The 27,881-nt window shown below is 39.7% G+C and overlaps 2 protein-coding genes across 4 annotated transcripts in view; one reads left to right on the forward strand and one right to left on the reverse strand.

Moving 5' to 3' along the window:
• Positions 1 to 27,533, forward strand: mtus2b (microtubule associated tumor suppressor candidate 2b). Of its 3 annotated transcripts, none has more exons than XM_085430620.1 (15): positions 1 to 146; positions 5,303 to 7,305; positions 7,671 to 7,857; positions 8,504 to 8,710; positions 13,017 to 13,163; positions 14,348 to 14,446; positions 15,003 to 15,199; positions 20,720 to 20,786; positions 21,244 to 21,458; positions 21,746 to 21,851; positions 21,938 to 22,011; positions 22,094 to 22,192; positions 22,307 to 22,426; positions 22,713 to 22,813; positions 24,096 to 27,533. In XM_085430620.1, the coding sequence occupies exons 2-15, from the start codon at positions 5,506 to 5,508 to the stop codon at positions 24,301 to 24,303; spliced, it is 3,627 nt and encodes a 1,208-aa protein (XP_085286746.1). In that variant the 5' UTR covers positions 1 to 146; positions 5,303 to 5,505; the 3' UTR covers positions 24,304 to 27,533. The 3 variants fall into 3 exon arrangements, with proteins under 3 accessions (XP_085286746.1, XP_085286747.1, XP_085286748.1); XM_085430621.1 differs by having other exon boundaries at positions 22,716 to 22,813; XM_085430622.1 differs by having other exon boundaries at positions 7,674 to 7,857.
• stoml3a (stomatin (EPB72)-like 3a) overlaps positions 27,039 to 27,881 on the reverse strand; it is a 4,381-nt gene continuing 3,538 nt past the window's right edge. Inside the window, exon 7 of the mRNA XM_085430626.1 lies at positions 27,039 to 27,857. Within this exon, the coding sequence (XP_085286752.1) occupies positions 27,663 to 27,857 (195 nt within the window). The 3' untranslated portion in view covers positions 27,039 to 27,662. The remainder of the gene's footprint in view (positions 27,858 to 27,881) is intronic.

Below are 27,881 nucleotides of genomic sequence, written 5' to 3' on the forward strand. Positions count from 1 at the left end.
AATCTCCTCTCGTCTCCTCTCCTCCCTGTTTTCCAGCGATGATGCAGACTGTACCCTCTTCATCTCGGCTTAAACTGGATGTCTCAATCATTCTTCATCAGCTCTTCGCTGACGGGCTCTTCTCCAGATTCACCTGAATTAAACCGGTAAGAAATTTCATTTCACAAGGGGAACAGAAGGCGTTTGCTGTCTCCCTCTCAATCTCCGAACAGCGGCAGTGATAACTGCATTTATTGACCCTGCTGCATCTACTCGAGACTGCGGATGATCCTGTTGTGTTTCTAATAAGGTTGTTTTCAAGTCATTTCCTAATCGTTTCCAGGAGTGCAGATTCTAATATAGCGTTTGCATACCAAGCTTTGAAAAGGTAACCTCAGTACAATTGCTCTCACCTCAAAATGTGTATGTGGAGTCACACCATGTTTTATTTATTGTGTCAACCACATCCTATGTTTTTTGTCTTTTCTAAAATCAGCAAAGCCGGTCCTTCCTCTTTCTGTATTTTTCCCTTTGAACAAAAATAGTTTCCTAGTGTGAGGAACAAGGTACTCAGAGCAGCATGAATGTGCATTAGTAGTGAAGTGACAGATTTCTGTTGGTGTGGCTTGAGTGGTGACATTTATTGAAAAGGCCTGAGTTGTACTGGATTATGTAAGATGTGACCATAAAATGCTGAGGGCCAGTGGGCAGCATGCACAGCCAGTAAGGCCTCGATCGTCTTACCGGAAGCCTGGAGATTCTATAAACTGAACACAAAAGGTGCTGTTACTACATATTTGTTCATTTATGTAAGAAGCATTTGAATTTGCTTCCAAATGATAGAATTTTGTGGGTTTTTGCTGCCTGTGAAGCATTCATTTGTAGTTTTTCAAGGCAAACCTTTGCCATGTGTGTGAAAAAGCAAATCTTATGTGAGCTTTAGGTGGTTGCACAAAGAAGTCAGGGGCACTGAAGCATTAAATTGAGAGGGAGACTGCTGCCTCCATTTTCACTCATCTTCAATTTTTCATGAGGGATCTAGATTAAGCATCAAGTGAGGCTTGGTAAACAAATGAAGGCCCACATCTGTGAGGACCGGCAAGCAGCTGCATTAGACAGCTGACACAAAACAGAAGCTGACACAGCTTCTATTTCACAGAGCAAAACAAGCTGTGCGGGCACATCTTCACATAAGTACTCCTGCGAGGCTTGGATGCACAGATTTTCTCAGTGGCCTTGGCAAAGGTGTTGCCTGAATATGAGCAGGCAGGTGGCAGGGCAGCCAGCTGAATGATGGGAGATGGGGGAAGCATTTTAGTGCTACAACTATAAATTTCCCTGTTCTCTCTTGTACTGTTATGATGTCTGACTGACTGCCCGAGTGTTGAATAGTACTATAAGTGATACCAGGAAACGGAACAGGAAGGAAGTGGCAAATGTCCTTCAAACCCAGAAAACTTGTGAATAGAATGAAGCTGAATGAGAGACATAAAGAAGAAAGTTAGTTCATGTATGAAATCAGAAGATTTTACAGTACATCTCTTGTAACTGGATCTAATCATTTTCAAATGACCTGAACAAAGCAAACTTGAGCTCTAAAGGATTCTGGTGTTTCTTGTAAATCCAACCATTCCTTTTACTTTCACTTACCAAAGTCAGGTCACAGTTGCAGCACACACTTGTCTCTCCATTTCCTTTTCTTTCTGGGGGATCGTGCATAAGCCTCACCAATCAGTTTGTCCATTTCCAGCTCCAGTTTGCCATCACTTGTTAACAACATCCTGAAATACTTACTGACACATTACTGTTGTTCCCATTCCCAACTCCCTCCTCACACTGGCTGCATTTTCAGTGCTGGTCCATAAATATCAAAAACAGGAATGAAGACAAGAAGCAAACTTGACAGCGTCTAACCCTTGCTAAAACGATGTTGGGCCTTGTGTTTTGATTACAGTCACAGCTATTGCTTTACTTATAAAAGAATTGGATGGCTCATAGATACAAACCTTATAGTCTGCACTGCTGCAAAAGACAACAGGGTTCTCCAAACACATTTGAATACCTTCTCTAACTCTATAATTCTATACAAACATGTGTAAACTTGACGTAAAACGAAGAATTGAAAGTCTAACTCTGTAGCCTTCCTGAACTTCTCCTAAAGTTTTTGCTTTAGCAAATGCCAAAGCAACAGCCGGTCTCCTCTCCCAATATCTGTCTGTTTTTAATGCACCCCTGGATCAGGTAATCCTGAAAGGCCTCCTTCTTCCACATGATGCCCTCCTTTTGTACTTATATCTTAACAGCAAGTTCTTAGGTTGTTGAACCTTTAACTGCAAGGCCTTGAACACGGCCTACCCAGATTTAATGTCCCTAGCCAGGTGACTGTCCTGTTCCCCAAGCAGAATCCAGAAACGGGTCTCTAAGCTCGGTAGCAGGTAAAGGTAATGTGCAGTTGACCCCAAACCCATACCTGGTAGTGGTCCACTGGGTAACACTTAAATGTGTTTTTTGTGGGCTGTTAAACTCCACTCCCAGGTCTGGCTAGAGGATGAAGGCCCATTTCTCCCTTCTTTTTATAAATGCCATTTATGATTCTTTACACCTAAAATTTCCATTTACACAAGTTATCACTCCCAACATAACTTTGATCTATGATATTTCACTACTTTCTAGATCAAATATTAACAAATGCAGTTATATAAAACTCAACAAATGCACCATATCCATCATGTCACTGCTGTGCAGATAACTGTACCATAGTGTCCATGCTGAGGTCTGCACTTAACCGATTTAGAGCTGGAAATCAATTTAAGGATGATGGCTGCAGCAGAAACAGTTGTGTTAGCAGGTTGAGCCTTTCTCTTAAAAACAATATTTTATAGCACTTGTCTGGAAATATTCGAAAAGGAAAAACATTTGTTAGTAGCACCAGTGTTTTGTCTGCCTGCACTGAGAGATTTTGTGTCTCAGTGTGGTTTAACAGTAAGCACTGCAGTAGATGCAGGTGTGCTGTCTCTGTTGTGCAGAGGCATCATTTAGTGCGATGTTTTAGCTTATGTTGCAAACGGGCACTTCTGTCTGTAGACCCTCTCTGCTTTTCTTGTCAAGTTTACAAAAGTTGACTTGTTCTAAGCATACATCAAACTCTAATAACAGGCAACAGCACAGTTTTGTTTTCTTAGAAGGGAAATGACATGCTATTTCCTGCTGCGTAAGTGAATTTATTAGGACACAAATGCAGAGCAAATGCCTGAGATGGAGCAGCAGGCAGTCAGTTTTCTTCCTAGTAGGTTTTTTTTTCTTTAGTTTAATTGGAAATTTTCTTAGAATTTAATTTTTTGTGCTAGAGGAAGTTGTCAACCACAACTTGATAATGGGAAAGGCATGATGAGGTGATAACAGCATGTGCAATTTCTCTGCAAAAAAAGAGTTGCTGCTTAAGATCAAAGGGCCTGTCAGTGCTCTCTGTCCTTTCCAAAGGGTCCACACAGGACATTTCATTCACATTTCTCATATTGGATTAGTAGAAACTCTCTGAGCAATTATGGTACCTGCTGGCTGACTAAAATTGCAGGGCAATTAAAGGAAGTGGCATAGCTCTTAATCTGAGCATGCAGGTGGCAGGGCAGCCAGCTGAATGATGGGAGATGAGGGAAGCAGATTTTGCAGAACTTCCAGATTTTGGTAACATATCAACAAACTTAAAATTCATGTTGACAGTTTAAAGCTCTTCGAAATACAAAGTTTACATATAGATCTCCCTTAATGAAGGAAAGGGTTAAATATCATGAAGGCTGAAATATTGTATTTATTTATTTGTCTATTTTTGTCAGCCTTAAATAAAATCATACATCAAGCAGCCTATTAAATGATTTTAGAAGTGCAGAAGCAGACAGTTGGGTCATGAGAACTTGTAAAAGCCTCAGTAGTACTTGGCAGTTTAGAGGTGGCCCATCATAAACACTGTAAAAGTTGTGGAGGTTAAAAGTCCACAGTCACTCAGCTGATTGGACAAAAAAGAGGTTCTTGGATGTTTTTTGTTTTTGTTTTTTTGTTGTTGCAAGCAATAGATGGTGCAGAAAAGGGATAACAGAAATAATGTGTATTTTTTAATGCAAGTATCTCAAAAGTATTCACAAAAGACAATCTCAGTAACTCAAGGCACATGGATAATCAGAAATATAAAATATAAGAAAACAATTCCATTATGAAGGTCAAATGTAACACCGTCACTGTCATGCTGGTTTGCATCTGACTGTCATAAAGACAGAACAATAATGATAGTGTCCATAAACAAGAGACAGTGTCATTGTATTTTCCCTCCAAAGGCAGAATTAGCTTTTTTTGTCAGTGTACTTAAGCTTGTCTGGTTGTTATTTTTCCCCCCGGATAGTTCACTGTGACTGGAAGATAGTCATTCCTTTTTTCCCTTGTCCCTAATTGTATTTTAAACTTAGCAGTCTCTAGTTAGATCAGGGAATCATAATATCTTGTCTGCTGAATTCACTCACATTCCTAAAGCTAGAGAGAGACCGGTTGCCAGCTAATTCACTAATGTCATTTTTTTAAGAGTCAGATTTGTGAATACTGCTCTTCACAGGAGTGCTGCAAAAAATTCTGGGCCCTTGACAACATTTCAGTCAGAAACAAAATAAACAAGATGTTTGGCATGTTTAACATTTAGGAATAAATGCAGAAAAGATTCATGGTTTTCACCACTGTAGGTTTTTGCAATCCTGGGAGCCCAACAGGCCTGAGTTTATCCCACACTGGGCCTGAGGATTTTCTTACAAAAGCTGTAACTGTTAGAGCCAATCTATAGAGAAACATTTGTATGTACGAGTCAGAAATAAATCTGAACAGCTCACATTAAGAAGTGGAAGAATAATTTTTTCGAAGCTTGGGACAGAAATTCGCCACTACAGTAACCAATAAGTTATCATATGACCTCAGCTGTTTCATATACAGAAACACCCATTAAGGTTTTTTGAGCTACAAAGAAGTGTAAAAAAAGAAAAAAGAGGCCAGAAAAAAATTATACATTAATATTGTTTATGCTGGCTAAATCACTCGTTGCTGTGTTTGTAAGAGGTTAACTGTGATTTCTCCTGCTGGTCTAGCCTACATTGCCTTCGGCGCATCTACACATCTTTCACTGCCCCCACAAAAAAACTCACTTTATTTCATGGTTTTATGATGAAACAGACTGAAAGATTTAAATTATTATAAGATGGCACAGTTTTTTTAAATATACCTGTTGAATATTGTTTTTAAGTCATCTTCAATATATTTTCTTTACTTGTGATCTGCTGTTTTTATGCAGGATAAGGACCTCAGATGTTATGAAGACCCATGCTCCAAATTAGACATGACATTCAACATTCATATTTCTGACATACTGAAAATAGGCTCCTGCTCTGCCAGTAGGACAGCTTGATGGGCAGACAGACTTTTTGATGCTTGACGATGATGATGATTTATTTTAAGTGCTCTTGAGGCTGCCACAAACTCAGAGCTGATTTCATAATGTGTGAGCGAGAAGAGCCCTTTGGTGTGGGGGAGTTAAGGAATAACAACCAGCAGGGTGGCATGCTGGCTGATGGCGACGCCAATGCCAATGACATTCGGACAGAAGATGGTGGGAGAACTGGGGATACTGGCTGTCTGTCAGGATTGATAACTGAAACAGCAGAGCAAGACAAAGTCATCATCTGGGGCACAGACTCTCAGTGTGATGACCCTGAGCTGGCTGAATTTGAGATGTTAGAGTGTCAGGAGTTGGAGGCTTATCTTGTTGAGGAGGAAGAGGACTTTGTTGGGCTTGCAGAGCGGAAGGAGCTTCAAGAACAGCCGTCATCATGCAGAAAATCCACAGCAGAAGAGGCGATAGATTATAAGGGCAGGGAAGAAAGGAAGTCAATTCTGAACGGTGCCAGTGAGCAAGAATCCAATGGCTCTCATGTCTCTGAGAGCAGAGAAGCTTCCAAGACTGACTTAAGCTCTGAAACTGATGTCTTTGTATCCTGTCTGTCCACCATTTCAAGCATGGCCACTGCCATGGACACTGTTGGCAAGAACCAGATGACAGACTCCTGGCATATTGCCTCTGGTCCTCATTCAACCATCTCAGAGGACCTAACTTCCCAGATTTGCACCACTATCTCTGAGAGAGGCAAGGCCTCTCAAATAGTTGATGATTCTTCAATTTTTGCTAGAAAAAGCACAACAACCCAGAAAGATGTAGATATGAATTTGAATTCAGCAGTTCAGTCAGATGATGCTGTATCACAGGCACATGATGTCAGTGGCAAACCCGGGACAAATAATAACCATAGAAATAAAGCAAAGGGTAGTGTTTTGGAGGTAAATTGTACTGAGCACAAGGCTTTAACCTCTCCGACAAAATGTCAAAAAGAAAGCAACGCTAAAATAGATAAAAGCACACAAGCGGATGAAACCCCTGATGTGAACTACAGGGCTCTCAGAACAGGTACAAAGGGGACTCAGTCATGTGTTGAACCTAAAGCCATAAAGAAACAAGACTCATTTGATAACACACTGAAGAAACAAAGCTCTTTTGATAAGAGTCTGAAAAAGCAGCCTTCATTTGAGAATGCTTTAAAGAAGCAGCTCTCTTTTGATAACACCTTAAAAAAGCAGGGCTCCTTTGAGAACACCACCACTCCCAGCTCTTCAAGTCTGGAAAGGAGGAAGCCATGGGGAAGCCCCAGTCGACCAGCAACTCCTACATCCCCTAAAACTACCTCCTCTTCGTCACCTAAGAGACGACCTAGTGGTTCTCCAGCTAAGGTCCAGGGCATCAGGGCACCGAGCCTGGAGCACAGTGACTCCTCTCAAAGAGGAATAAGTCAAACTATCAAGCCACATGCTAAGACGAGTTTGAGCAGTGGAATCCCCAAACCTATCATGCCTCAACAGAAGGAGTCCGAACCCAGGAGATCTTCGCCCCCTCAGAAGCCCAAAAACGTGCGGCCAAAAATCATCACGTATGTTCGAAAGAATACTCAAGCAAAACCACCACTCACCGATGCACTAAATGAAGCCTCCACACACACATCAAGATTACCCTCTTACTCCAACCCACCAGCTCTCAAAGATCCAAAGGTTGCTTCTCAAACTAAATCCACACCAGTGCTCTGTTCCTCAAACCTGCTATTTGACAAATATCGACAGGAGATGCAGAAGACAGCATACTATCCTCCAGGTGTCGCTGTGACTGGAGTAAAACCTCCAAGCAGCAGTATCCCTCAAAGGAGTGGAAAGTCAGACAACTTCCAGGAGGCATCAGAGAAATATCTTCAAGAGGTGAGAAGCGGACTTTTGTTTTGATATGTTCACACAACTCAGCTTATGGTGTGGTACAAGTATTCCAATTTAGCATGATGGTGGCTCAACCTGAAAGCATTTTTAACCCTTTAATTGTTCATGCAGATTGGTCCGTTTCAGCTGCACTGCACATGCTGTGTTTTAGATTATTTTGGTCACGTACTGGCTCACATTGCACCACAAACAGTAACAGAGTGGTAATAGATTAGATGTATTATCACACAAAACCAAAGTGCCTAACTTAATAATACATGAATCAAACCTATCACATGATACCTTGCTGTCCATCAGTCTAGAATGTGAATGATGTTATAGTAACTGGTTTTGTTGGTGATGTCCTTCAGCAGCATGTTTCCCCTGAAGGAGGTAGTGTCTACCGCTCGCCAAGAACCCTGAGGCCTCAGCTTGGGCTAGGTGCAGTCACCAGGCAGCCCGCAGCCAAGCCAAGAGTTCAGCAGGCAGGTCAAAGGTCAGGTCCCTCACAATATCTGGCTGCCAAAGTGTCCACTCCAGGCCAACAAGATCTGGCAGGTGAGATTGTAACGTTTTGGCAAATTGACTCAAAAGTGAACTGAAATGTTAGTTGCATTTTTAGTATCAGAGACAGCTGCATTTTCAAAGGTTGTTTTGGGAATGTTTAAAAGTTTAACACAAGATGTATTTGTGTATGCTTACGTTAAAAAACCCTGTGTGGTTAGATGATTAGGTCAAATCTTGAGAAATCATTTCAACAGATTTCTCTCATCTCTCTCTACCTACTTCAGTATTCTCCACACTCTCCCATCCCGTAGATGTTGAGCTGTAGAGTTATTTATTCAACAAGCTTCTTGGGCTTGCTGAATGATTCACCTAATTTTTTTCCTGTCCTGCTTATGGATGAGCCTTGGCTTTTGGCACCTCAACTCTTTGAAGTGCAAAGCATTTGAAGTTAGTGTAACTTGCACATGCTACCAGCTCGCACTGCATAATTTTGCCTTCTTACATTATAAATGATACTCTTGGCTGGTTGCACATATGCTGCTTTCTTATTTATGTGGAATTTAGTCATTGAATAATGTTTATATATCTATATATATGTAATCTTCCTCTTTTATTTATTCATTTTATTTCAGTATAAACTAAATCAGGTTTTTAAAGTTTTTTTTTCTTGTTTTTTTACTTGTTTTTCTACCTTTAGGAGAGCCCAGGAGGGCAGGTCCAGAAACCACCCCAAAAAGCCTCCTGCTCAAATCAGGCCAGTCTGGCCTTCGTCCTCCAGGCTTCTCTGCCCTTCCAGCTGCCCGTCTGGCTTCTCTAGGATTTGTCCGGAGCTCCAGTGTCTCATCTGTATCCAGCAACCAGTCTAATGAAAGCACCCACAGTGACCCAGGCCGAGGTTCTCAGTGTGAGTTATGTCCACTCAACTCATTTTTTTTATGAATTAGACTAATACTGTTTTTACTGCTACTCTGCCTAAATAAAAGGTTACCCCACACCAATGTTTTACTACATCTGCATCTCCTTATTAGTTCACCAGCAGGTGTGGCTGGTCTATCCTCAGTTACTATAGTAACAGCTGCTCATTTTGTTTCATTTTCAATCATTTGTCAGAATTCTGCATTTCTAAGCCGCTGCAGCACAGAGCCTCAGAGAAGAAAGGATTTCTTTAGGAAGAAAGTTACTCTCTCTCCCTCTGCTGCCTGTGCTCAGCCTGCATACTGCAGAATTCCCAATGCATATTTCAGTACCATCACTGAAATATTCCCCAGTCTTCATCTGCATAAAGGAATGACAGCAAAATTCACCTGGCAATGCAATTATCTCTGTGTGTGAACGAGATGTCAGCAAAGTGTCAGGAAAGAAAGTGTCGGTTAACAAGACATTGTTTTATTACCAAAAACGGTTTTGCTAAATATGAGCAGGCCATGTGTGTTGTCTGCTGATTCAGAGACGTGACACAAACTGACCATTGTTTGGAAAATGTTTAGATATATGGTTATGGTCTGGGTGTAAAACCAAAGCAAATAATGCAATAGCAGCCACTGAAAGTGATTCACTAAAAGTAGTGATAAGTAATGATTCTTATATTTTAAATACAATGATTTTATTTTCTTTGTAATAATGTAGGGCAGGGGTGTCCAACTCCAGGCCTCAAGGGCCGGTGTCCTGCAGGTTTTAGATGTGTCCTCAATCCAACACAGCTGATTTAAATTGTTAAATTGCCTCTTCAACGTGTCTTGAAGTTCTCCAGAGGCCTAGTAATGAACTAATCATTTGATTCAGGTGTGCTGACCCAGGGTGAGATCTAAAGCATGCAGTACACCGGCCCTTGAAGCCTGAAGTTGGGCACCCCTGATGTAGGGTCTTTACCTTACAATATAAACCGCCTCTGGAGAAGCTGGAACCAATAGCACCCAGTTTCATAAAGGCTACCCCAGAAACCTGAAACACTGAAAAGAAACACATAAACAAAGCAACAGCTACAGACCAGTCATGGTAAAAATAATAGTAACAGTAACAGAAAATATAAAGAATATCAGAGAAAGCGGCTCTTTAAGACAAGCTTGCAAACTTCTCTGGTAAATTTAATTTAAACTGATAGACATCAGAAGTAAATAAGATTTCGCACTCTGGTAAGGTCATTAATTTTTATTCATTTTTATCTATGTATGTAATTATGACAATGATGCTCATTGTCATAATTACAGGTTAATGTTGTCCTTTGCTTAAACATCACTACATTTATTCCAGTCTTTGACAGCTGAATCCTGGCTGTCCTTAGAAATAGCAATAGTACTCTTAATTAGTTGGTGTATACAGTACCACTGATTCTCAAGAAAACAACAACAGTTCTACTCAACATTAATATGAGGATGCCCAACTTGACTGCCAGTGGCTCTGTAATCTTTTTAGATATGTAAACTGAAGCAGATTTGTGTACATTTTAACAAATTCAGTATCTGCCAGATTGTAAAATACTTGGAAGCAGCTCAGATGGCATACACAACTGTCTGCTTGCACCGCAGTGTTTCCCTTTAGGCTGTTGGCTCAGACTGCACCACGCTATAACCATAAGCCCCAAATGCAGCTACAAGCAGGAACAAGCAGCTCCTTGTCATCATGATGCTCAGGTCTGGTGAAATAATTAATTCACTGGTGTAGTTCAATCAGAAGGAACGTATTACACAGTATGCTGACTGTAAAGTAACGCAGTCCTTTCTTCTCATTTTTCTGTCACCAGTTCTTCATCACTGCCACATGGCCCAGAGGCACATTTGTTCTGAATGTTATTAGCTTGTCTATTCTCGCTGCTTGCGAGTTAGTCACAAGCAGAGTCCTCATTGGTGCTGATCAGAGGATTCTTACTACAGGGGGTGGATTTGTATTGTACATGCATGCTAGAAACAAGCATTTAGCAGTGTGAGTCAGCCTTCGGCCGTCTCCTTTAGCCAATCCCTTTCTTGGCTTCATCTCCATTTCAGTAGGTCGCCTTTGGGAAAAGGAAAAAAAAAAAGAAAGGAAAAAAATCTGCTGACTCTCCCTGGTGTATTCATGCTGCTGCTTTGGAAAGCATCACTAGATGTGTTGCACAGAGCCTTGGCATTTTTACATCAAAAGTGATTTAATGTTCTCCTTTAATCTGTTTTTATGCTATACTGTCCTTTGTATCAATAAAATGTGCTTATATATATATATATATATATATATATATATATATATATATATATATATGTATATATATATATATATATGTATATATATATATATATATATGTATATATATATATATATATGTATATATATATATATATATATGTATATATGTATATATATATATATGTATATATGTATATATATATATATGTATATATGTATATATATATGTATATATATATATATATATATATGTATATATGTATATATATATATATATGTATGTATATATATGTATATATGTATATATATATATATATATATATATATATATATATATATATATATATATATATACATACATACATACATACATACATACATACACACACACACACACACACACACACACACACACACACACACGTATGTATCACAACAGCTTAACGTTTTTTGAATGTCTGCAGCCTCCTTGGGTCACAATTTGACATTATTAGATCAGAGTGATGGTATTTTAATTCAAGGGCACAACGCTATCCTTTCCTCTTCAAAAGTGTTATATTACCAATAGTTAGAGTTTGTGTCAGCACTACCATTGACTGAGCTGCTGAATATTTTATGATTAGTAATTAGAGCTCTCTGGTTTGACTCTTCACTTATAACGACGAAGTAAATTCCATCATTTATGCACTGATGGAATTTTTTTGACTATTATAAAGTTAAAGGTTTATATCTGAGAAATGCATACAGTATACAGCATGCAAAAATATGTAAAAACTATCATAATTTCATTGTGATTATTTGGAGGATGTTTCAGCTGCACTGTTCCTCAGCCTTTCATTTCCATAAAAGCTAGAGGCATAACAGCAGCTCTTATGAATAATTACTATGTTTACAGCACCCTGTTTTTTGCGAATCTTGATGAGAGTGTGCAATTTACCAGAAAAAACAAAGCAAAGCAAAAAAGAACCAAAACTCCATTAGCAAAGAGTGTAATGATCTGAAACGTGCATGAAATTGACAGTTAAAAGCTTTAATGCCATCATTCCACAGTTTTTCATTTTCAAATGGCGCTGAGAATTCCCTCAGTATTACTAAACCAAATCAAATCTTTTGTGTTAAGAAACAAGAACATCGTTTACTATAGGCCATGGCTGGCTCTATGCCTATTAGTTTGCATAGTCAGGTATTTCCCAAAATTGTACATGTGTCTGTACCGTAATCCACTGAGACATGGAGTGAAACAAAAAGCTGGCAGTCATAAATTAGCCACAAAGATATGTCATACCTGCAAAACATGAATAATTCAGTTTTTGTAGTCAACGTCAAAATATCTACGTTGGCCAAGGTGAAATATTTGATAGCTATCTTGGCCATTTCCTCAGAATCGAATGTTTTTCTTTCTTTTTCGTCATTAGATATGCAACATAATTCTTAGCACAACTAGAAGTTATTAAAATACAGGTAAAGACAACCTTTTAAATGCTATAACTTGTTTTGTCCATGCTGACTTGCTTGGTTTTATTACAATATAGTAGACATTATATTGGGTTGAGTTTTCTTTTTAAAACTGTGATATAACCCACTGAGTAATGCTCAAAGTTATAGGGAGAAAAATAGGTAAAAAAGTAGAAAAGAATTTGTGTGGTAGCAGTGTTTAAAGTTTATTTTAGTAAGAGGGTTCAGAAAATGCTGGAAAAATATGGCGACCTGAAGAGCACCAAATTTCAAACAGCTTGAAATTTTCATAGAATGAAGGGAAATTTTTGCATGCATTACTTAAATATGAGGAAATTGTCTACAAAATCTACAAAATAAAATTCACTAATCCTGTGGCGGTCAGGTGAGACTCACTCACTGATATTCTTAGGAAATGGCCCATATATTAAGAGTCAGCGCTAGAGCGAGCACACTGACTGCCTTACATAGGCTTAATCACATTCGGGAGGTGAGAAAATTGCAGCTTTTAAATAAAAACATATTTCGTACATATATAAATAGCAACATTGTGTGATTTTTGCCACAGTCCCTGAGCATGTTTTTCTTTTCTGATGTAGATCCCAGCAGTGGCAGCGATGACACACCTCAACATAAAGCCACAGCACCAACCAGAGAAGCCTCCCCTGCTCAGAGCTGCCCTCACCCTCCTAATGCCCCCAGCCTCCAGCGGCGCAATCTGCCACCACGGCACTGCTCCCCACTAGGTACAGCACTCTTGCACAAAGCCAGAGGAACCAAACGATTGTGCTCAATTTGTGTATGTGTGTTTGATTTCATTCCTCAGTATAAGCCCCACCTATTCCCACACAGCTGCTTAGAGAAATGTCTGAGTTTTAAAAGTTATTGTGGAGTTTTAAGTAAAAGCAGGAAGACAGAACAGTTTGTATGTGACGATTTGAGCTACAGTCCTGTACATGGGCAAGAAGTTGAGTTAGAAACAATAAACACAGCTGTGCTTTTTGTACTCAAGCAATGATTTTTCTTTTGCAGTGTTGCTAATTATGATTGTAGTTGAGAGCATAATGACTACGATTGAGTGTTTACTCATTCATTTGCTTTTATTGTCCATTGTTCAGCTCAGTTTGCTTATCAAGCTTCTGATTTAGGACTAAAATGAGTAGAAAATGATAAATAGTATTTAGGATTACTTATTCATGTGCTGTGTTTCCAAACTGTTGCCTAGCATTGCATCACAGCAGGGATACAGTATCATACAGTAGCCTATACTCCCCCTCTGCTCTTGTGGGCGTCTTTATTGTTAGCTAATGCACAGTGGTGCTCATGTTGGCGTCTTTGCAGTGAATGTGGAGCATCAGCGCCATCCTGTGGCGACAGTTTGTATTTCTGGGTGAACCACCAGTCGCCCCATCTTTCCACAACAGAAACTGTGTCAACAAGTGAAGCAGTAACTCCAGCTAGTGGTCACTGTCCTACAGTGATCGCTGAGTCTTTATTCCAGCCATTTTTTATGCTTTCAGTTATTCACTGATTTGATTAATTATAAGGAAAAAACAGAACAAAGTTGTTGTTTGTTTTTACTACCAGTTTCCATGCCTAGGCATTAAATCTGTTTTTCCCAGGAACTCTGTTGGAGGGATGAACAATATTCTACAAAAAAAAATCCCTTTATATTGAGGGTTTCATTTGATCAGTCTGCGCATGTGTATCATATTTTATTCAATATAAAAAAGTGGTGTTATTTTATAATGTTATTGTTTTGTGCCAAAGTTTTGTCTGTAGTAAAAAAACAGAAGTAGTGTAGCAGAAGTACAGGTTAACCAATATTTAGGCAAATACTTCCTATGAGATAAAACAAACAACAAAAATGTCTGTCTTATGTTTTAATTCTGTGTATTACAAAGAAAATAACACCTTTTTTGTTACACAGTGACTAGGAGAGATTTACAGAAGGATGCAGAGGCTGAGCTGTCACCAAAGTCCTCCCCTAAAAGACTTGCAGTGGTTTCTCCCAAGCCACAATCCCCTGGTGAGTCAGCCCTGTCACACCGCATACATTTAAACACAAACTATAGGCACATAAGGTGTGCTTAACGTACCATGATGTGCTTAACATACCATGATGTCTCTTTGGTTTTTTTCCTAACTGGTAAAAAGAAGGGGTTTTTGTTCAGGACCATCAGCTGCTACTGTATCTTTAAAATTTGCAGTGACTTTTTCATTCCGTGTCGCTCTTGCTCTCTCGCCGCACTTCATCCCAGACTTTACCCATAGCACCATGATGTTGCCATAGCAACAAAGCACGGTAGCTCTAATGCTAGGATGGCTCCTTCAGGAGCAGTACTGCTGGCTCAGATTACAGCAGCACAAATCAGCAACTTCTGCTTTTCTCAGAGACCAAACAGGCCAAACAGTGCAGGTGATAAGGGTTTTCATACTGCACATATAATCCACTTTTACATCAGCAGCATCCACATAAATTGACTTGTTTGTTTTGTTTGTCTATATATTTCTATTTCTATAATAAGTCTGAGGAAAAGTACATCAACATACTATATTCTTCTGCCTGTTTTGCGTATCTGCAGTTCATGGTCGGACAACAGCAGTTCATGGAGCCATTCAGACCGAAAAGGCACAGGAGGTGGATCGCGCTCAGATCCAGCAGCTGCGGGAGCGATGTGAGCGGCAGGCCCTGCAGCTACAGACTCTGCAGGCTCAGTTAAAGAAAGCCTCGCTGTGCCTGGATGTTTTCAGCATCACTACCCAGCACTTCTGTCACAAGGTAAGATTTAGCAGAGTTCTGCAATCCCGGCAAGGTCGACCGCAGACTTTGAAAGCCGAGTAAGAGTGCAGTGTTCCAATTCTTTCACTCTTAATCCTAAAATAGGACTACGTGTGTATGACACATGTGATTGTGGGCGATAGTGGTTCAAGAGTTGGGAGTTCGCCTTGTAATCGGAAGGTTGCCGGTTCGAGCCCCGGCTTGGACAGTCTCGGTCGTTGTGTCCTTGGGCAAGACACTTCACCCGTTGCCTACTGGTGGTGGTCAGAGGGCCCGGTGGCGCCAGTGTCCGGCAGCCTCGCCTCTGTCAGTGCGCCCCAGGGTGGCTGTGGCTACAATGTAGCTGCCATCACCAGTGTGTGAATGTGTGAGTGAATGGGTGGATGACTGGATATGTAAAGCGCTTTGGGGTCCTTAGGGACTAGTAAAGCGCTATATAAATACAGGCCATTTACCATTTACCATTGTAATGCTGTGACTTTATTTCATTCTCGTTAAACCTCCTCCTGGGGTAAAAGAGAAAATATACAACGTCATCATTATCAAAAGGCAGCATAAATAAAAATATTTGTCAACAAATCACCCATGTCCAACTACATGTGTCCAAATGTCTGTATAAAATTTAGCAGTTTTACACTGTATAACAATATCCTTAATATTAAATATTACGCCATCCTAATAACATTTGGTCTCAACCTAAAATACACAGGCAGATATTTTTTGTCTTTGCAAATTAAAATTACTGCATTAATAATTGAAGCTAAACCAGTATTTGATGTATTTGAGGGATTTGATGTTTTCTTGCATAAAAATGTTGGAGTTTTAGTTGAGAGTTATGAAAAGAGAGCTTGCTTGTTGCTGCATGAGTCTGTAACGGTAACATATCTTGATATGTAGCAGCATTCAAACTATTCTTTTAAAATCACCCTGCAAGTTTGCTTTAATGCGACACAGAACAAGTTCCTCATTAAAGTTGCATCCTTTGCAATATGTTTGTAGATTCATTGTGTTACTGAATGGCAGTGTTTTGTAGGGTTACAGTCAAAAACTGCAATGCAAATGTTGCAGTGAGCTCCAGAATGCGATTACACACTGTGTTGGAGTCATTTGCACAAACCTGTAGCTTCTGTCTTTTGTTGTCAGGATCGCTTTGTTCACAAAGGGAGCCGCTTGCTTTAACCCTCTTGTGACATCTTTTGAATGACTCTAAAGGCAGCCTCTTTTGATAGTTGGTAGTGAAATGCTGAGGATTTCCAAAGGTGCTTTTTTCTAGTATAAAGAAAGAGAATGCTTTTGGGATGTGTTGTGAGTTTGTATACATGCAAGTATATTGACATGCATTTGATAGGGGGGTGTGGTGTATCTTGTTGTGTCTGTTCTTCTGGTGCTGCTGCTGGATGGGTGACTCGGTGGAATCGAAACACATTTGATATTTAATATTCTTTTTAATCACTCTTGCTTTTCCTGTATGCTGCTCAGATGAGACTGACAGAGTGTTTTCTGTTCTTTCAGTCTCTATTCAGCACTTGGTTTAACCTTTCCTAGTCCTCTGTTTGCATTTAATATATTTGTCAGCCCCACCCGCTGGTGGTGCTCTACAACCAAAGATTAATGAGATTAGAGCTGCCTGTATGGCCTGCCTCTGCTTTTGGTCAGACTGATTGCAAGACAGAATCCCCTCTAAATTTTAACAGTGGATCTTTCCAAGCATTTCCAAGCTATCTACACACATGGGTGCATACTCTGTTTTAGGATGCGTGACAACATGTGCTGATGTGGTTTAATTATGTTGTAATGAGTGGATTGAAGAGGTCACTAGATGGTTAATATTGGGTTAAGCTAGCTGATTTGAAGTGTTTTTGTTTTAATGAGGTATTTGTTCATATAGATATTTTTGCAGGACAGTTTTTATTCAAAGCAGTGTTTTGGTTTCTAATGAAGTGTGTTTGTTCTGTTATGCACATCGGTGTCTGTAGATATGATCTTCCAGCTGAGCATCAGAGCTTATCATTCTCTACTCACTGATCATCTCCCTCCCCATCTTCTTTTGCTAAATTTTTTTCTCATACATGCAAAAGACTGTGTGTGTGTGTGTGTGTGTGTGTGTGTGTGTTCCCTTCCATCCGTGTGAATGTGATACGGGGCGTGTTGGTGGGGGTTTAAGAGGAAGGCAGGCAGAGCTGGGCTGGGGCCGGCAGTCTTTGTTCCAGCAGGGATAAATGATGGTCACGAACCAGGAAACGAGGTGAGGCTTTGGTCTTTCCATCTCTCCTCCCCTCTCTTTCCCTCCCCCTCTGTCTCCCTTACTGTTTCTTTCTGGAACTCGCATCTGTCACTGCTGCCTCCCGAGCTGGCTAAGGGATGCTGCTGCTATCTGCTAGCCTAGTATGGGCCACTGCTGCTGTAGGCTCCATTTCTTCCGTCTGTTCTGTCTCGACCAAACGGTAAAGTCAGTCAGTCTTCTGCAGGCAGCGAGCTTGTTTGAGCACCGAGGATTCCTCTATGTATATGTGGCTGTTCGCAAGTGTTTAGTGTTTGGGGGGGTCTATTTATATGATGATTATGTTCACTTGTTTGCTAGAGACAGAGCCTGATAGACAATGTAAAGCTGTGTATGATTATGCTGAGTCAAAGCAGGCTTGTCTTTCACACTGAGCATGCTTCTTTCATTTTATAACAGTTTGCAGGGACATACAATATAAAATGCCATTGCTACTGTGCTGTATGCTGATTTTTCTTTTTTTGGTGTTTTCATTGCATCCTTTTTATATCCCTACTGGTTAACTGGGTTTATTATATGTTATTATATATTATATATACATACATATATATTATAGTTTCCTGTGTGTTAACTATGCACTCTTCTGCTTGGGACAAAGTCTAAATAAAAAAACAGCTGCACACTGAAAGCTGTTTGTGGTACCACTAATTAGATCAACTAACTTAGTAATATTTTGTACTCTAGTGAAATTATTGTAATAATAAGTTGATTTATTAGATTAAAGTAATACAGACTGAAAAAATTAATTAATACAGACATTAATAATAAACAAAACTATAGACAATTTGTTTAGGCTTCTCTAATTTGAGAACTTGGTTCTTTTTTTCCTCTTCTATATGAGTGGAAACAGGATATTGTTCATATCTGAACTTTTTGAGGGGTTTTGATTCATTATGATGGTCACTTTCTATATTTGATGATTAATAAAGGAGTTTGTAAAAATAGCAAAACAGTGTAACTGATAAAGAAAACCATCGTGATGGGCATCCTAAAGATGGATTATATGAAGATCATATGGGGAAATTAGAATGCATGTCACATAACTCCCCAGAGATTTGAATTGGATGTCTTGTGGGCAGGACCGTGGATCGATGGGTAGGAGCAGAGGTGGAGCTAAAGCGTATGAAATGAAAAAGCTGCTGACCCTCCTGAGGTCACTGCAGAGACTTCTTGATGACTTCATGTTCCCAGTAAAACCTCTTAGAGGGTGACATCATGACTGCTGTGGCATACTGTTTACTGTTTCATACATTTTTCACCTGCCTCTCTCCTTTTCGTTGTATCTCCTGTGTCCCCCCCCACCTCCTTTTTTTAAAGTCTTCTGCAGTCATTTCACATTCTGGAGAGAAAACACATGTATCACACATAGCCTGTGCAAGTGCTGTATGGTATAACTTGCTTAATTATTTAGCGTTAACCTCCTAAGACCCGAACTCTTCCACAGCATGCGTTTTTAATTTCTCTTTGATATTTGGGCATATTGGGGCCCGATGAATGTAAAAACAAAGAATTACCAGATTTATTTTTTTTTACCTGATTTTTGTTTGTAAGAAAAATGAGAGCCACAAATGAGGATATTCTTTTAAATTTTTTATAGAATAGTAGCTGTATAATGTCCTCGTAAGTGGATTTTAGGCCCCTGTAGAGCAAAATTGAGTATTTTGGTCTAAATAACCCAAAATGTGATGTCCACATATGTGGACGCCAGGTCCTAGGAGGTTAAAGCTTAATTAGAAGCAGAAATGTGAGAAAGAAAGGCCTGGTAAAAATAAATAAATAAATCAGCCTAATGTTAACTTTTCCTTCATACGAGCTGTTGTACCATTGCATATCAATTCATACATTAACTTCATTTTTTTGTTCTTTATCCCCCTAAGACCAAAGCTCTTTTTTGGGATGCATTTTTAATTTCTCCAAGCTATTGGTGAACAGTATAAGATTTTTCTTTTTCTTTTTTGGCTGCTCCCTTTAAGGGATCATCTGCCTCTAATCCTATCCCTAGCATCGTCTTCAGTCACACCAACCCTCTGTGTGTCCTCCTTGACTACATCCATGAATCTTCTCTGTGGTCTTTCTCTTTTCCTGCTACCTGGCAGCTCCATTGTCAACATCTTTTGTCCAGTATAGCCACCATCCCTCTTCTGCACATGTCCAAAGCATCTCAGCCTTACTTCTCTAACTTTGTCTTCAGTGGGACCTGATATAAACTAAGACTCTTCTTTAAACGGAAAGTTGTTACTTTGTTACATAGTTATTACTTTCTGATTTTATTTCTGAAAAAAACAACAACAAAAGTATATCTTTATATAACGAAATGTGTTTATTTTAAACCATAACACTATACAAGAAACTGTGCTTAACAAAGTACAAAACGCTGTTGAGCAAAACAAAGTATAAGGTTCTAAAGTCTCCTGTCACTGGCTGAAGTTTCTCCTTCCTGATAAAAGAAGCTAGTTTCAGGAGAACTGTTTTCAATATGTAATATACTGACATTCTGGTTCTATGTATATAGAAAATAATAACCATTTTTTTTTTTATGATTGAAGATATATTTTAGAAAATGTTATCACAGTTCCTTATGTCTTTGCTCTACCCACGTATGAGCAACAGACACCCCACTTTAGACAGTGAAATTTCTCGTCTTTAGTCTGATGTGTCGTGGCATATTTTAAGCCAATGATAGTAAATAGAAGTAGTTGGTTATGGATTTGTTACAATGTAAAATGCATACTGTTTTTTATTTATTTGTATTTATTTATTTATTTTACAACTCTGAGACGTAGCAAAAATATGCACGTCATTATCTAAGATCCCTAAATGCTGTTTTCCACACGACACATCACATCGGTGAAGTCCTGATATCCAGTAGCACTGCACTGACGCGTCCTGTTACTCTGTGTTCTTGAGTGCAATATCTACATGAAACGGTTGAGTAAATTATCTTGCATCATTTGCTGAAAAAAAAACAAATCTTCCAAAAGGGCAAATTTTTAACACATCCACATTTGATTCACCCGAGCTTCATAGCATAACAAACTGTAGTGAAATTGGTGGGAGCCGGTTTAAAAACCCGACCTGTTAGCATTGTTTGTCATGCTCTCTTACAGCCACCATTAGCATCTATGACAAAGATCTTGCATTATTAGAATTACATGCTTGATTTTTGCTGCTGCACTGACAAGAAACACCTAAATCCATTTGCACTGTCTAGAGATGTATGTCGCTGTGTGTCTTTTCAGAGTGAGAGTGCCATTGTGAAGGAGAGGGAACTGTCCCTGGAGCTTGCCAGAATCCGTGATGAAGTGGGTAAGTGGAATACGGCGTTACAGTTATGGCACCACAGGGAGGAGAGAAGGCAGTGAGTCACTCATCGCTTGCAACCCATGATGTATTACCGAGTGTTTGACCACATGGCCCATGGGAATTCACTTTGCAGACAGCAGTCTAGATTTAGTCTTAGACTGAACGTTAAGGTGTGTGTCTGGTCAATAAAGTAAAAAAACAACAACAACAACAAAAAAACTCCTATGTTGACACAGTTCAAGTCACACTTTAGAACAGACTTGTAATACAATTAAAAATATATTAAGAATTTTATAGATTTACCCTTCTTACTTTTAAAACTACCCTTGTTACATATAACACCAGAAGAGTGAAAAAAATAAAGAAAAACCAAGACTGTGTGGAGTCGAAATGACTTGCCTGTCTTTTTAGGATGTTTTTTTCTTTTGTCTGTGTCTCTTCTATTCTGTCTCTATTCCAGCTGTCAGTGTTGCACACTGGGAGCAGTTGCAGCAGGAGAAGGAGGAACTGGAGCGTCGTTTTGAGTCTGAGCTGCAGGGATTGCGGGCTCAACAGCAGAAGGAGCTGGGAGCGCTGGAGGAGCGGCTGAAAGCACAGCACGTGGATGAGACGAATAGTCTGCAGGCGCTGCAGCGAGCTGAGCTGGAAGAGCTACACTTCAAACAGCAGGAGCAGGTCTGTGCTAGGCAGCCTGGATATGAACTGCCATGTTTATCTAAATCTCATATGAGAAGTGAGAGTGCAATTTAACTAAAAACACGAGTTTATCTAAAAGACAAAAGTAAATCGCAGCGGTTATTTTTATCTATGAATTTTTTAAAATTTATAAAATATTAACAGAAACATTTATTAAAGAGAAACAAAAATGGGAGAAAATAGTGTGTTGCATGGTGTTCATATATACGCATGTATGTGAACAGCGGGTAGAAGTGATGAGTTATTTTTGTAATTGTTGCCTGCAGCTTGAGGAGATGAGTCAGAACCATGAGGCGTCCTTGATGGAGATGGAGACGGCTCACAATGATACACTGGCCACTCTGCAAGAGGAGCATGCCAGGACTGTGAAGAGTAAGCACCCCATTTAAAACCTGTTGCCACCCTGCGCTGAATCACTGCAGGTCAAGAAACATGACGGTGTGTGTTTCTCGTGTCAGATTTGAAGATGGCCCATGAACAACAGAGGAAGTCTTTGGAAGAAGAGTTTGAAAAGATCAGACTGTCACTGCAGGTTAACAGTTCTCCTTAAAAATTCATAATATGACCTAGTTAATAGTTTAAGTCACTAACAGTTTAATATCCATGGTCATCAGGATCAGGTGGACACACTGACATTTCAGAACCGTAGTCTCAGAGATCGAGCAAAACGATTTGAAGAAGCTCTCCGCAAAAGCACAGATGAGCAGATCGTGGTAAGAGCTTCACGATACACTGCTTACTGCTGATGTGACAGTAGCAACATTAACAGCATAAAACTTGTTGATTGGTTTTACAGCTTAGTGGTGTTTTTTAATGCTTTTTAAAAGGATGCTTTGGCTCCCTATAAACACATTGAGGAGGACCTGAAGAGCCTCAAAGAAGTTCTGGAGATGAAAAATCAACAAATCCATCAGCAGGAGCTGAAGATTTCAGAACTGGAGAAAATAGTAGGTTTCAAGTTTTTACCAGAGAACATCTGGAGTATGTTGCAAAATATCCAGTGCATTAAAACTTATTTTAAGTTGGTATGATTCATGGCAGCTTGCTGAGATTTATGAATGATTTCATTAGTTGTCAAGTGTATCGTTACTGCAGCCTTCCCATTTACCTCCCATCTACTTTCATTAGCGCTAATGTTTCCTTTGTAAACCCAAATCATTTAGCCTGCACCACTGTTTCACTCGTTCCACAAGTATTTTAGTGTGGTGTACTGTGTTACCTGTGTTTTTTGAGCAGGCTGCAAAGAATGTGTTCCTGGAGGAGAAACTACAAGTGTTACAACAGCAGAATGAGGACCTGAAGGAACAAATAGACAAGAATCTCGCTGTGTCCAGGTCAGAGAAAATCCATACATGTGCTGATTAAAGTTCCAACCACGAGATGTAACTGTGCTTGGTGCTTTCTTGTCTTAGAAGTGTTGCAGTTTTCTGGATACGTCATCTATGTTATACAGAATATTTTTGTTTATAGAGGTCAGTTAATCCATCCATCCATCCATTCTCATCCGCTTATCCTTTTCAAGGTCGCAGGGGGACTGTAGCCTATCCCAGCGGTGTTAGGGCGAGAGGCAGGGTACACCTTGGACAGGTCGTCAGTCTGTCGCAGGGCTAACACATAGACACAGACAAGCATTCACACCTATGGGCAATTTAGTTTCCAATTAACCTATCCCCACTAACTGCATGTCTTCTGACTGTAGGAGGAAGCACCCAGAGAGAACCCACGCGAACACGGAGAAAACATGCAAACTCTACACATAATTAATGTTTAGAAACATTTACAATAATGAAACCCATAATTCTGAATGCAAAAATTCAATACTTTATAGAACCACCACTGGTAACTTGGAATAATTGTTTTGTGCATAATATTATCAGTCTCTTGCATCATTTAGATAATCACAGCACACAGTGTTAACACTGGGTGATCCTATCTTAAGAGAGCATAAACGAATGCTGGTGAAGCTCAGTAAACTGATGCAACAGAAAAGGGATAATTCACCTAAATGATGTGATTTAGATGGGCCATTCCTTGACTGGATTCTGTGTTAACACTGAATCAAGCAGTGGCCCAACACTGGAACACCTTGACTCTTTTCTTTTTCAGCCATTCTGTTGCAGATTTGCTGCTGTGCTTGGGATCATTGTCCTGTTGCCTGACTCAATTTTGATAAAGCTTGTTTGGCTGTCAGACAGATGGTATAAGAGGAGCTCACGGTCAACTCAATGATAGCAAGGTGCCTGGGTCATGTGGTTAGAAAAATAAGCAGATATCGTCGCTCCACCACCGTCTTTGACACTTGATAGGAGGCATTGATGCTATGCTGTTATCCTGTGTTTGGTTTTCATCAAACATGGTGCTGTGCATTATGACCAGAGGACATTGTTCCAGAAGTACTTTTGAAAAGTTTGTTCAGATGGATTTTTGCAAAGTTGAACTGTGCTGCCATACTTTTTTTTTAGAGAAAAGGTTTTCTCCTGACAGTTGTTCCAAACAAGCCATACTTGTTCAGTCTTTTTCTCCTTGTGTTGTGATGAACTTTAACAGTTAACGTGCAAAAATCAGTAAGAAAAAAAAAAGTGACCACACAACGTGACCTTTTCCTTGTCACTTTAGGCAACTCTCTGAAGAGAATGCTAATCTGCAAGTGAACGTGGAGAAGGAGAGCAATGAGAAGAAGCGCCTTAGTCGCACCAATGAGGAGCTGCTGTGGCGCCTACAGACCGGAGAGCTGAGTCCTCGCATGTCCCCCAGCTCCTCCCCTATCCATCGGCCACCCTCTGGACCAGGCTCTCCTGCCCGTCCACACTCGTATCACCAGTGATGCTCTTCTGGAAGTTCTCGTCACCAAAAGCTTTTAGCTGGAATCAGAAGGCCTCATTTGTTTTAAACCTCTTGGGTGAATGTTTCTCTCAATCAGAAGAGGGATGGATGTTACACTATATAAACACAAATAGGTCTGTTTGTTGGGAAAATCCACTTGCCTATGTGATTTAAAGTTTGAACCCCACTGACCTAACCAATTGTACTGTTAATCACACCTGTTACTAAAAGAAGGAATTCTCTGCCCTCAGATTTTCCTACTCCACACGAACGCAACACACAGCAGATGCACTGAAAAACTCCCACAGATTGTAGATTGATTGGAGAGCAGAATGAAAATCACGGTGCCTCATTTCCATGTTTTCGCCTACATCTCCATCTTCTCATCCAGCGCTCAGGATGATGGATGTACAAGACATAATGATAATCAAAAGTGCAACAACAAACACAAAAAGCGCCTTTTGCCATCCATTCTCTCCCACCAGCAGCATCCACCAGGACAAGGAAAATTCTTTTTGTGAGTAAAATCACAAAACTACCTACAGTATTACTCTCAATGTTCAGATTCTTCTCTGGGGCTTATTATCCTTTTCATCCTGAAATATTGTAGGAGTTTATGAGTGAATATCAAGCCGTTTAACCTCAATCATCCATGCTACTTTAACTTGCATATTAGCATTGACCTGAAATGTGTGGCTACAACAACAACCCAACTTGTATCTTCTGAACTGCCAACACAGTCAACAGTTTTCCTGACCATACTTTGTAAAATCTGTACATGTATTGCTCTCTTTAAAGCATGATCTGTCTTCCAGTTATAATTAACTATATTGTAGGATTGCCTACAGTGTGATGAAGTGGCACGGAAGGGCAGTGGAGCATCGCGATTTAAAAGGAATTTCTTATTAACTTGAACAGGATTCATTAAAGGTAAAACATTGCGTTATACATTTCACACTAGGTGAGTTGATGCCCTTCACACCCTTCAGATGAATTAATATAATTGACTGCTCAAAAGGTTAACACTTGATCATCGCAGTATGAAGCAAAGTCAGTTAAACTTCAGGAATAGTAGTCTGTCCGGTTAGGAAGCAAAAAATTATTACTAATCAATTTAATCTGCCTTTGTGCAAATGAAACAACAAGAAAATCTCCAAGAAGGTAAAGGTTTAACACGTGTTCACATACATCTTTGCTTATTCCTGATCCTTTCAGAATGATTTTTTTACTCCAAGAGTGTGGAGAAGACCCCAGGGGTGATGGGCTGTTGTATGAGCAGACCTGGACAGGCCGTAGATCTGCTCCTTTGTGCCTTTGTGCAGATTACTAGCAAAGCCCTAGAAAATGACCTCCAGTATGCCATTGGTAACGTTGCTGCCTGTAACATCATCCAGCATGACTGGGTTGACAGTAGGTCAGTGATGGTCTGGGGAGGCAGAATTGCACAGGTCCTGCAAAAAGACATATCGAGACTGTCTTGTGACAGTATGTTCAAAAACATGTACATGAGTAAACTGCCGGAGGTCATTTTGAGGGGTTCTGGCTCCACCTGTTCTTCCTTGCACTGAGGAGCAGATACTGGTTTTGCAGCTAGGTTGATGCCCGTGCTTTAGCCCCTGTTCTCTCTTAATATGACCCCTCTTTTCCCATCTTCTGGTGCCATCCTGGAGGAGCTGGGCTACTTGTGCAGGTACAGTCTCATGCTACCAGTAGTGACAGTGACACAAGCAAAGAGCAAAACTGCAGAAAAATAAGAAAGGATAAGAGAAGACAGCAGTGTATGGTCACCACATGCAGCATCATTCAGTGTTTGGTGGATCTTCTTGATGCTTCTCCAGTGCTGCTGGTTTTGCTTCCTTACTGGACAGTCTAATTCCTGACGTCTAGCTCAGTTTGTGTTATGCTGTGATGATCAAGTGTTCACTTTTTTTTGTTGTTGAGCAGTTTATAAACATGTCCTACAAAGTGAACATGCAGACTACATAGAAACCACCAAAGAGGAAATCATTGAATACAGCAGTTCATTAAGTACTGTAGCTGTCATATGGTTGGACTTAATTGCTGCCGAATCAGCCATAAATGGTGCAGACGTTGCAAAACATTTATCTGTTTTGTTGCATTTTAAGATTATACTGTCAGGGCTCTGGCAGCTAGCTGAAACTATTGCTGTTTTCTCTGTTGATGTTTATTATTATTTTGATTGTTTGTGTGTGTTTTCACCACAGAAATCTTTATAGAGAAAGAATTAACCGCAATTGACAAAAAACCCCAAACTGATTACATTTCCATCAAAATAAGCACGAGAGTCTGATTGCAATGTTACCTCATTTCTCATTGTAGAGAATAATCTCAGGTCTTGAGGAGAATTAAGAGTCATCAAAAGGAAGCAACTGCCTTTTTTTGTATTGTATTTTTTTTCATGTTTACATATAACCACCTGTCTCAAATGTCTGTTTTGCCAGATAACATTTCTAGAAATTTTATTTGGATGTAAGCGTTCTGTAAAAAACTATTTTAAAGAGCCTAACACAGTCAGGAAACGCATAATAATTAAGTGAAATGGGATTTTATGACATTAATACATTGTAATAAAGCAGGCTTTCTTTTATCCATTCCCTCAGACATAAAGTATGGAAATCTGCTGAAATAGGGATTTGGTTCTAGGTGAGTTAAATTTATTGTTAATACAAGTTGATTATGTTTAGCTTCATCGCTGGTGGGTGTTTTGAAAGGAAGTGGAAATGATGGCTCTCTCCATCAGGTACTCTGATTGCACTGAATGCCTGTGTCCTGTGGACATGACCTTGTACTCATTTACCGAATGTTTGTCCGACACTAGAATAAGAGGTTTTGTTTACAGTTTATGTCCAATGTCAGAAAAGGTTGCTGCATCGCCTTGCTTCTGTTGTTTACATGATTTTTGTTCCTATTCAGTATTTCAGAAACTCATGCGCTGGATACGGTTGTCTGAAAGCATGCCTTTATAAGGTTTACGTGCATTGTTTTGACCTTACACTTCCTGCACATTTATTTATTGTCATCCCTCAAAACTGTAACTGTAGCTTAGCTGGTTAACATATTGTGGTGAATGATGAGAAGTATTGTCTATACTGTATATGTTGCACTTTGTATTTAAGTATTAAATCACAGCAAGTATACACAAGAAGGGAGAGCCTCTTTTTAAGGTTAATAAGTAATAATACAGAGCAGATTGCAGCAATAACCACATTAGGCCTGCATTTAAAAAAAGCTCTCACTGGAGCTTTCTAAATGTAAACATGGTAATATTGCAAAAAAACAAAACAAATCTGCGACAATCTGACTTGATTTGAATTATATGCAACTTGGTTGACATGAGATTCATGCCTTCCAATGCATGAAATGTTGTATTATATCTATTGGCAGAGGGAAGATGATGGTGGAGTTCTTCTCTGCTGCGATGGTGTTGAGAGTCTGAAGGTATCTTAGCTGGAGAGCTGAGGGTGAGTCAGCCATTACCAGAGAGGCTTCTTTCAGAGCCCTGGAAGCATTCATCTCCCCCTCTGCAGCAATGATCTGAAATATAGGCAGACGATCAGT

The sequence above is a fragment of the Copadichromis virginalis genome, linkage group LG14 (genome assembly GCF_057382275.1).
Source record: "Copadichromis virginalis isolate Kocher_CV1m ecotype Utaka linkage group LG14, C_Virginalis_male_GT1.1, whole genome shotgun sequence".
NCBI classification, from domain to species: domain Eukaryota; kingdom Metazoa; phylum Chordata; class Actinopteri; order Cichliformes; family Cichlidae; genus Copadichromis; species Copadichromis virginalis.

What these genes read in the sequence shown, in the direction of transcription:
- mtus2b (XM_085430620.1), top strand. Translation starts at nt 5,506, where the DNA reads ATGTGTGAGCGAGAAGAGCCCTTTGGTGTGGGGGAGTTAAGGAATAAC. An exon ending in ACTTCAAACAGCAGGAGCAG is followed by an intron (nt 21,459 to 21,745) that starts GTCTGTGCTAGG and finishes TGTTGCCTGCAG; the next exon opens with CTTGAGGAGATGAGTCAGAA. An exon ending in GCACAGATGAGCAGATCGTG is followed by an intron (nt 22,193 to 22,306) that starts GTAAGAGCTTCA and finishes GCTTTTTAAAAG; the next exon opens with GATGCTTTGGCTCCCTATAA.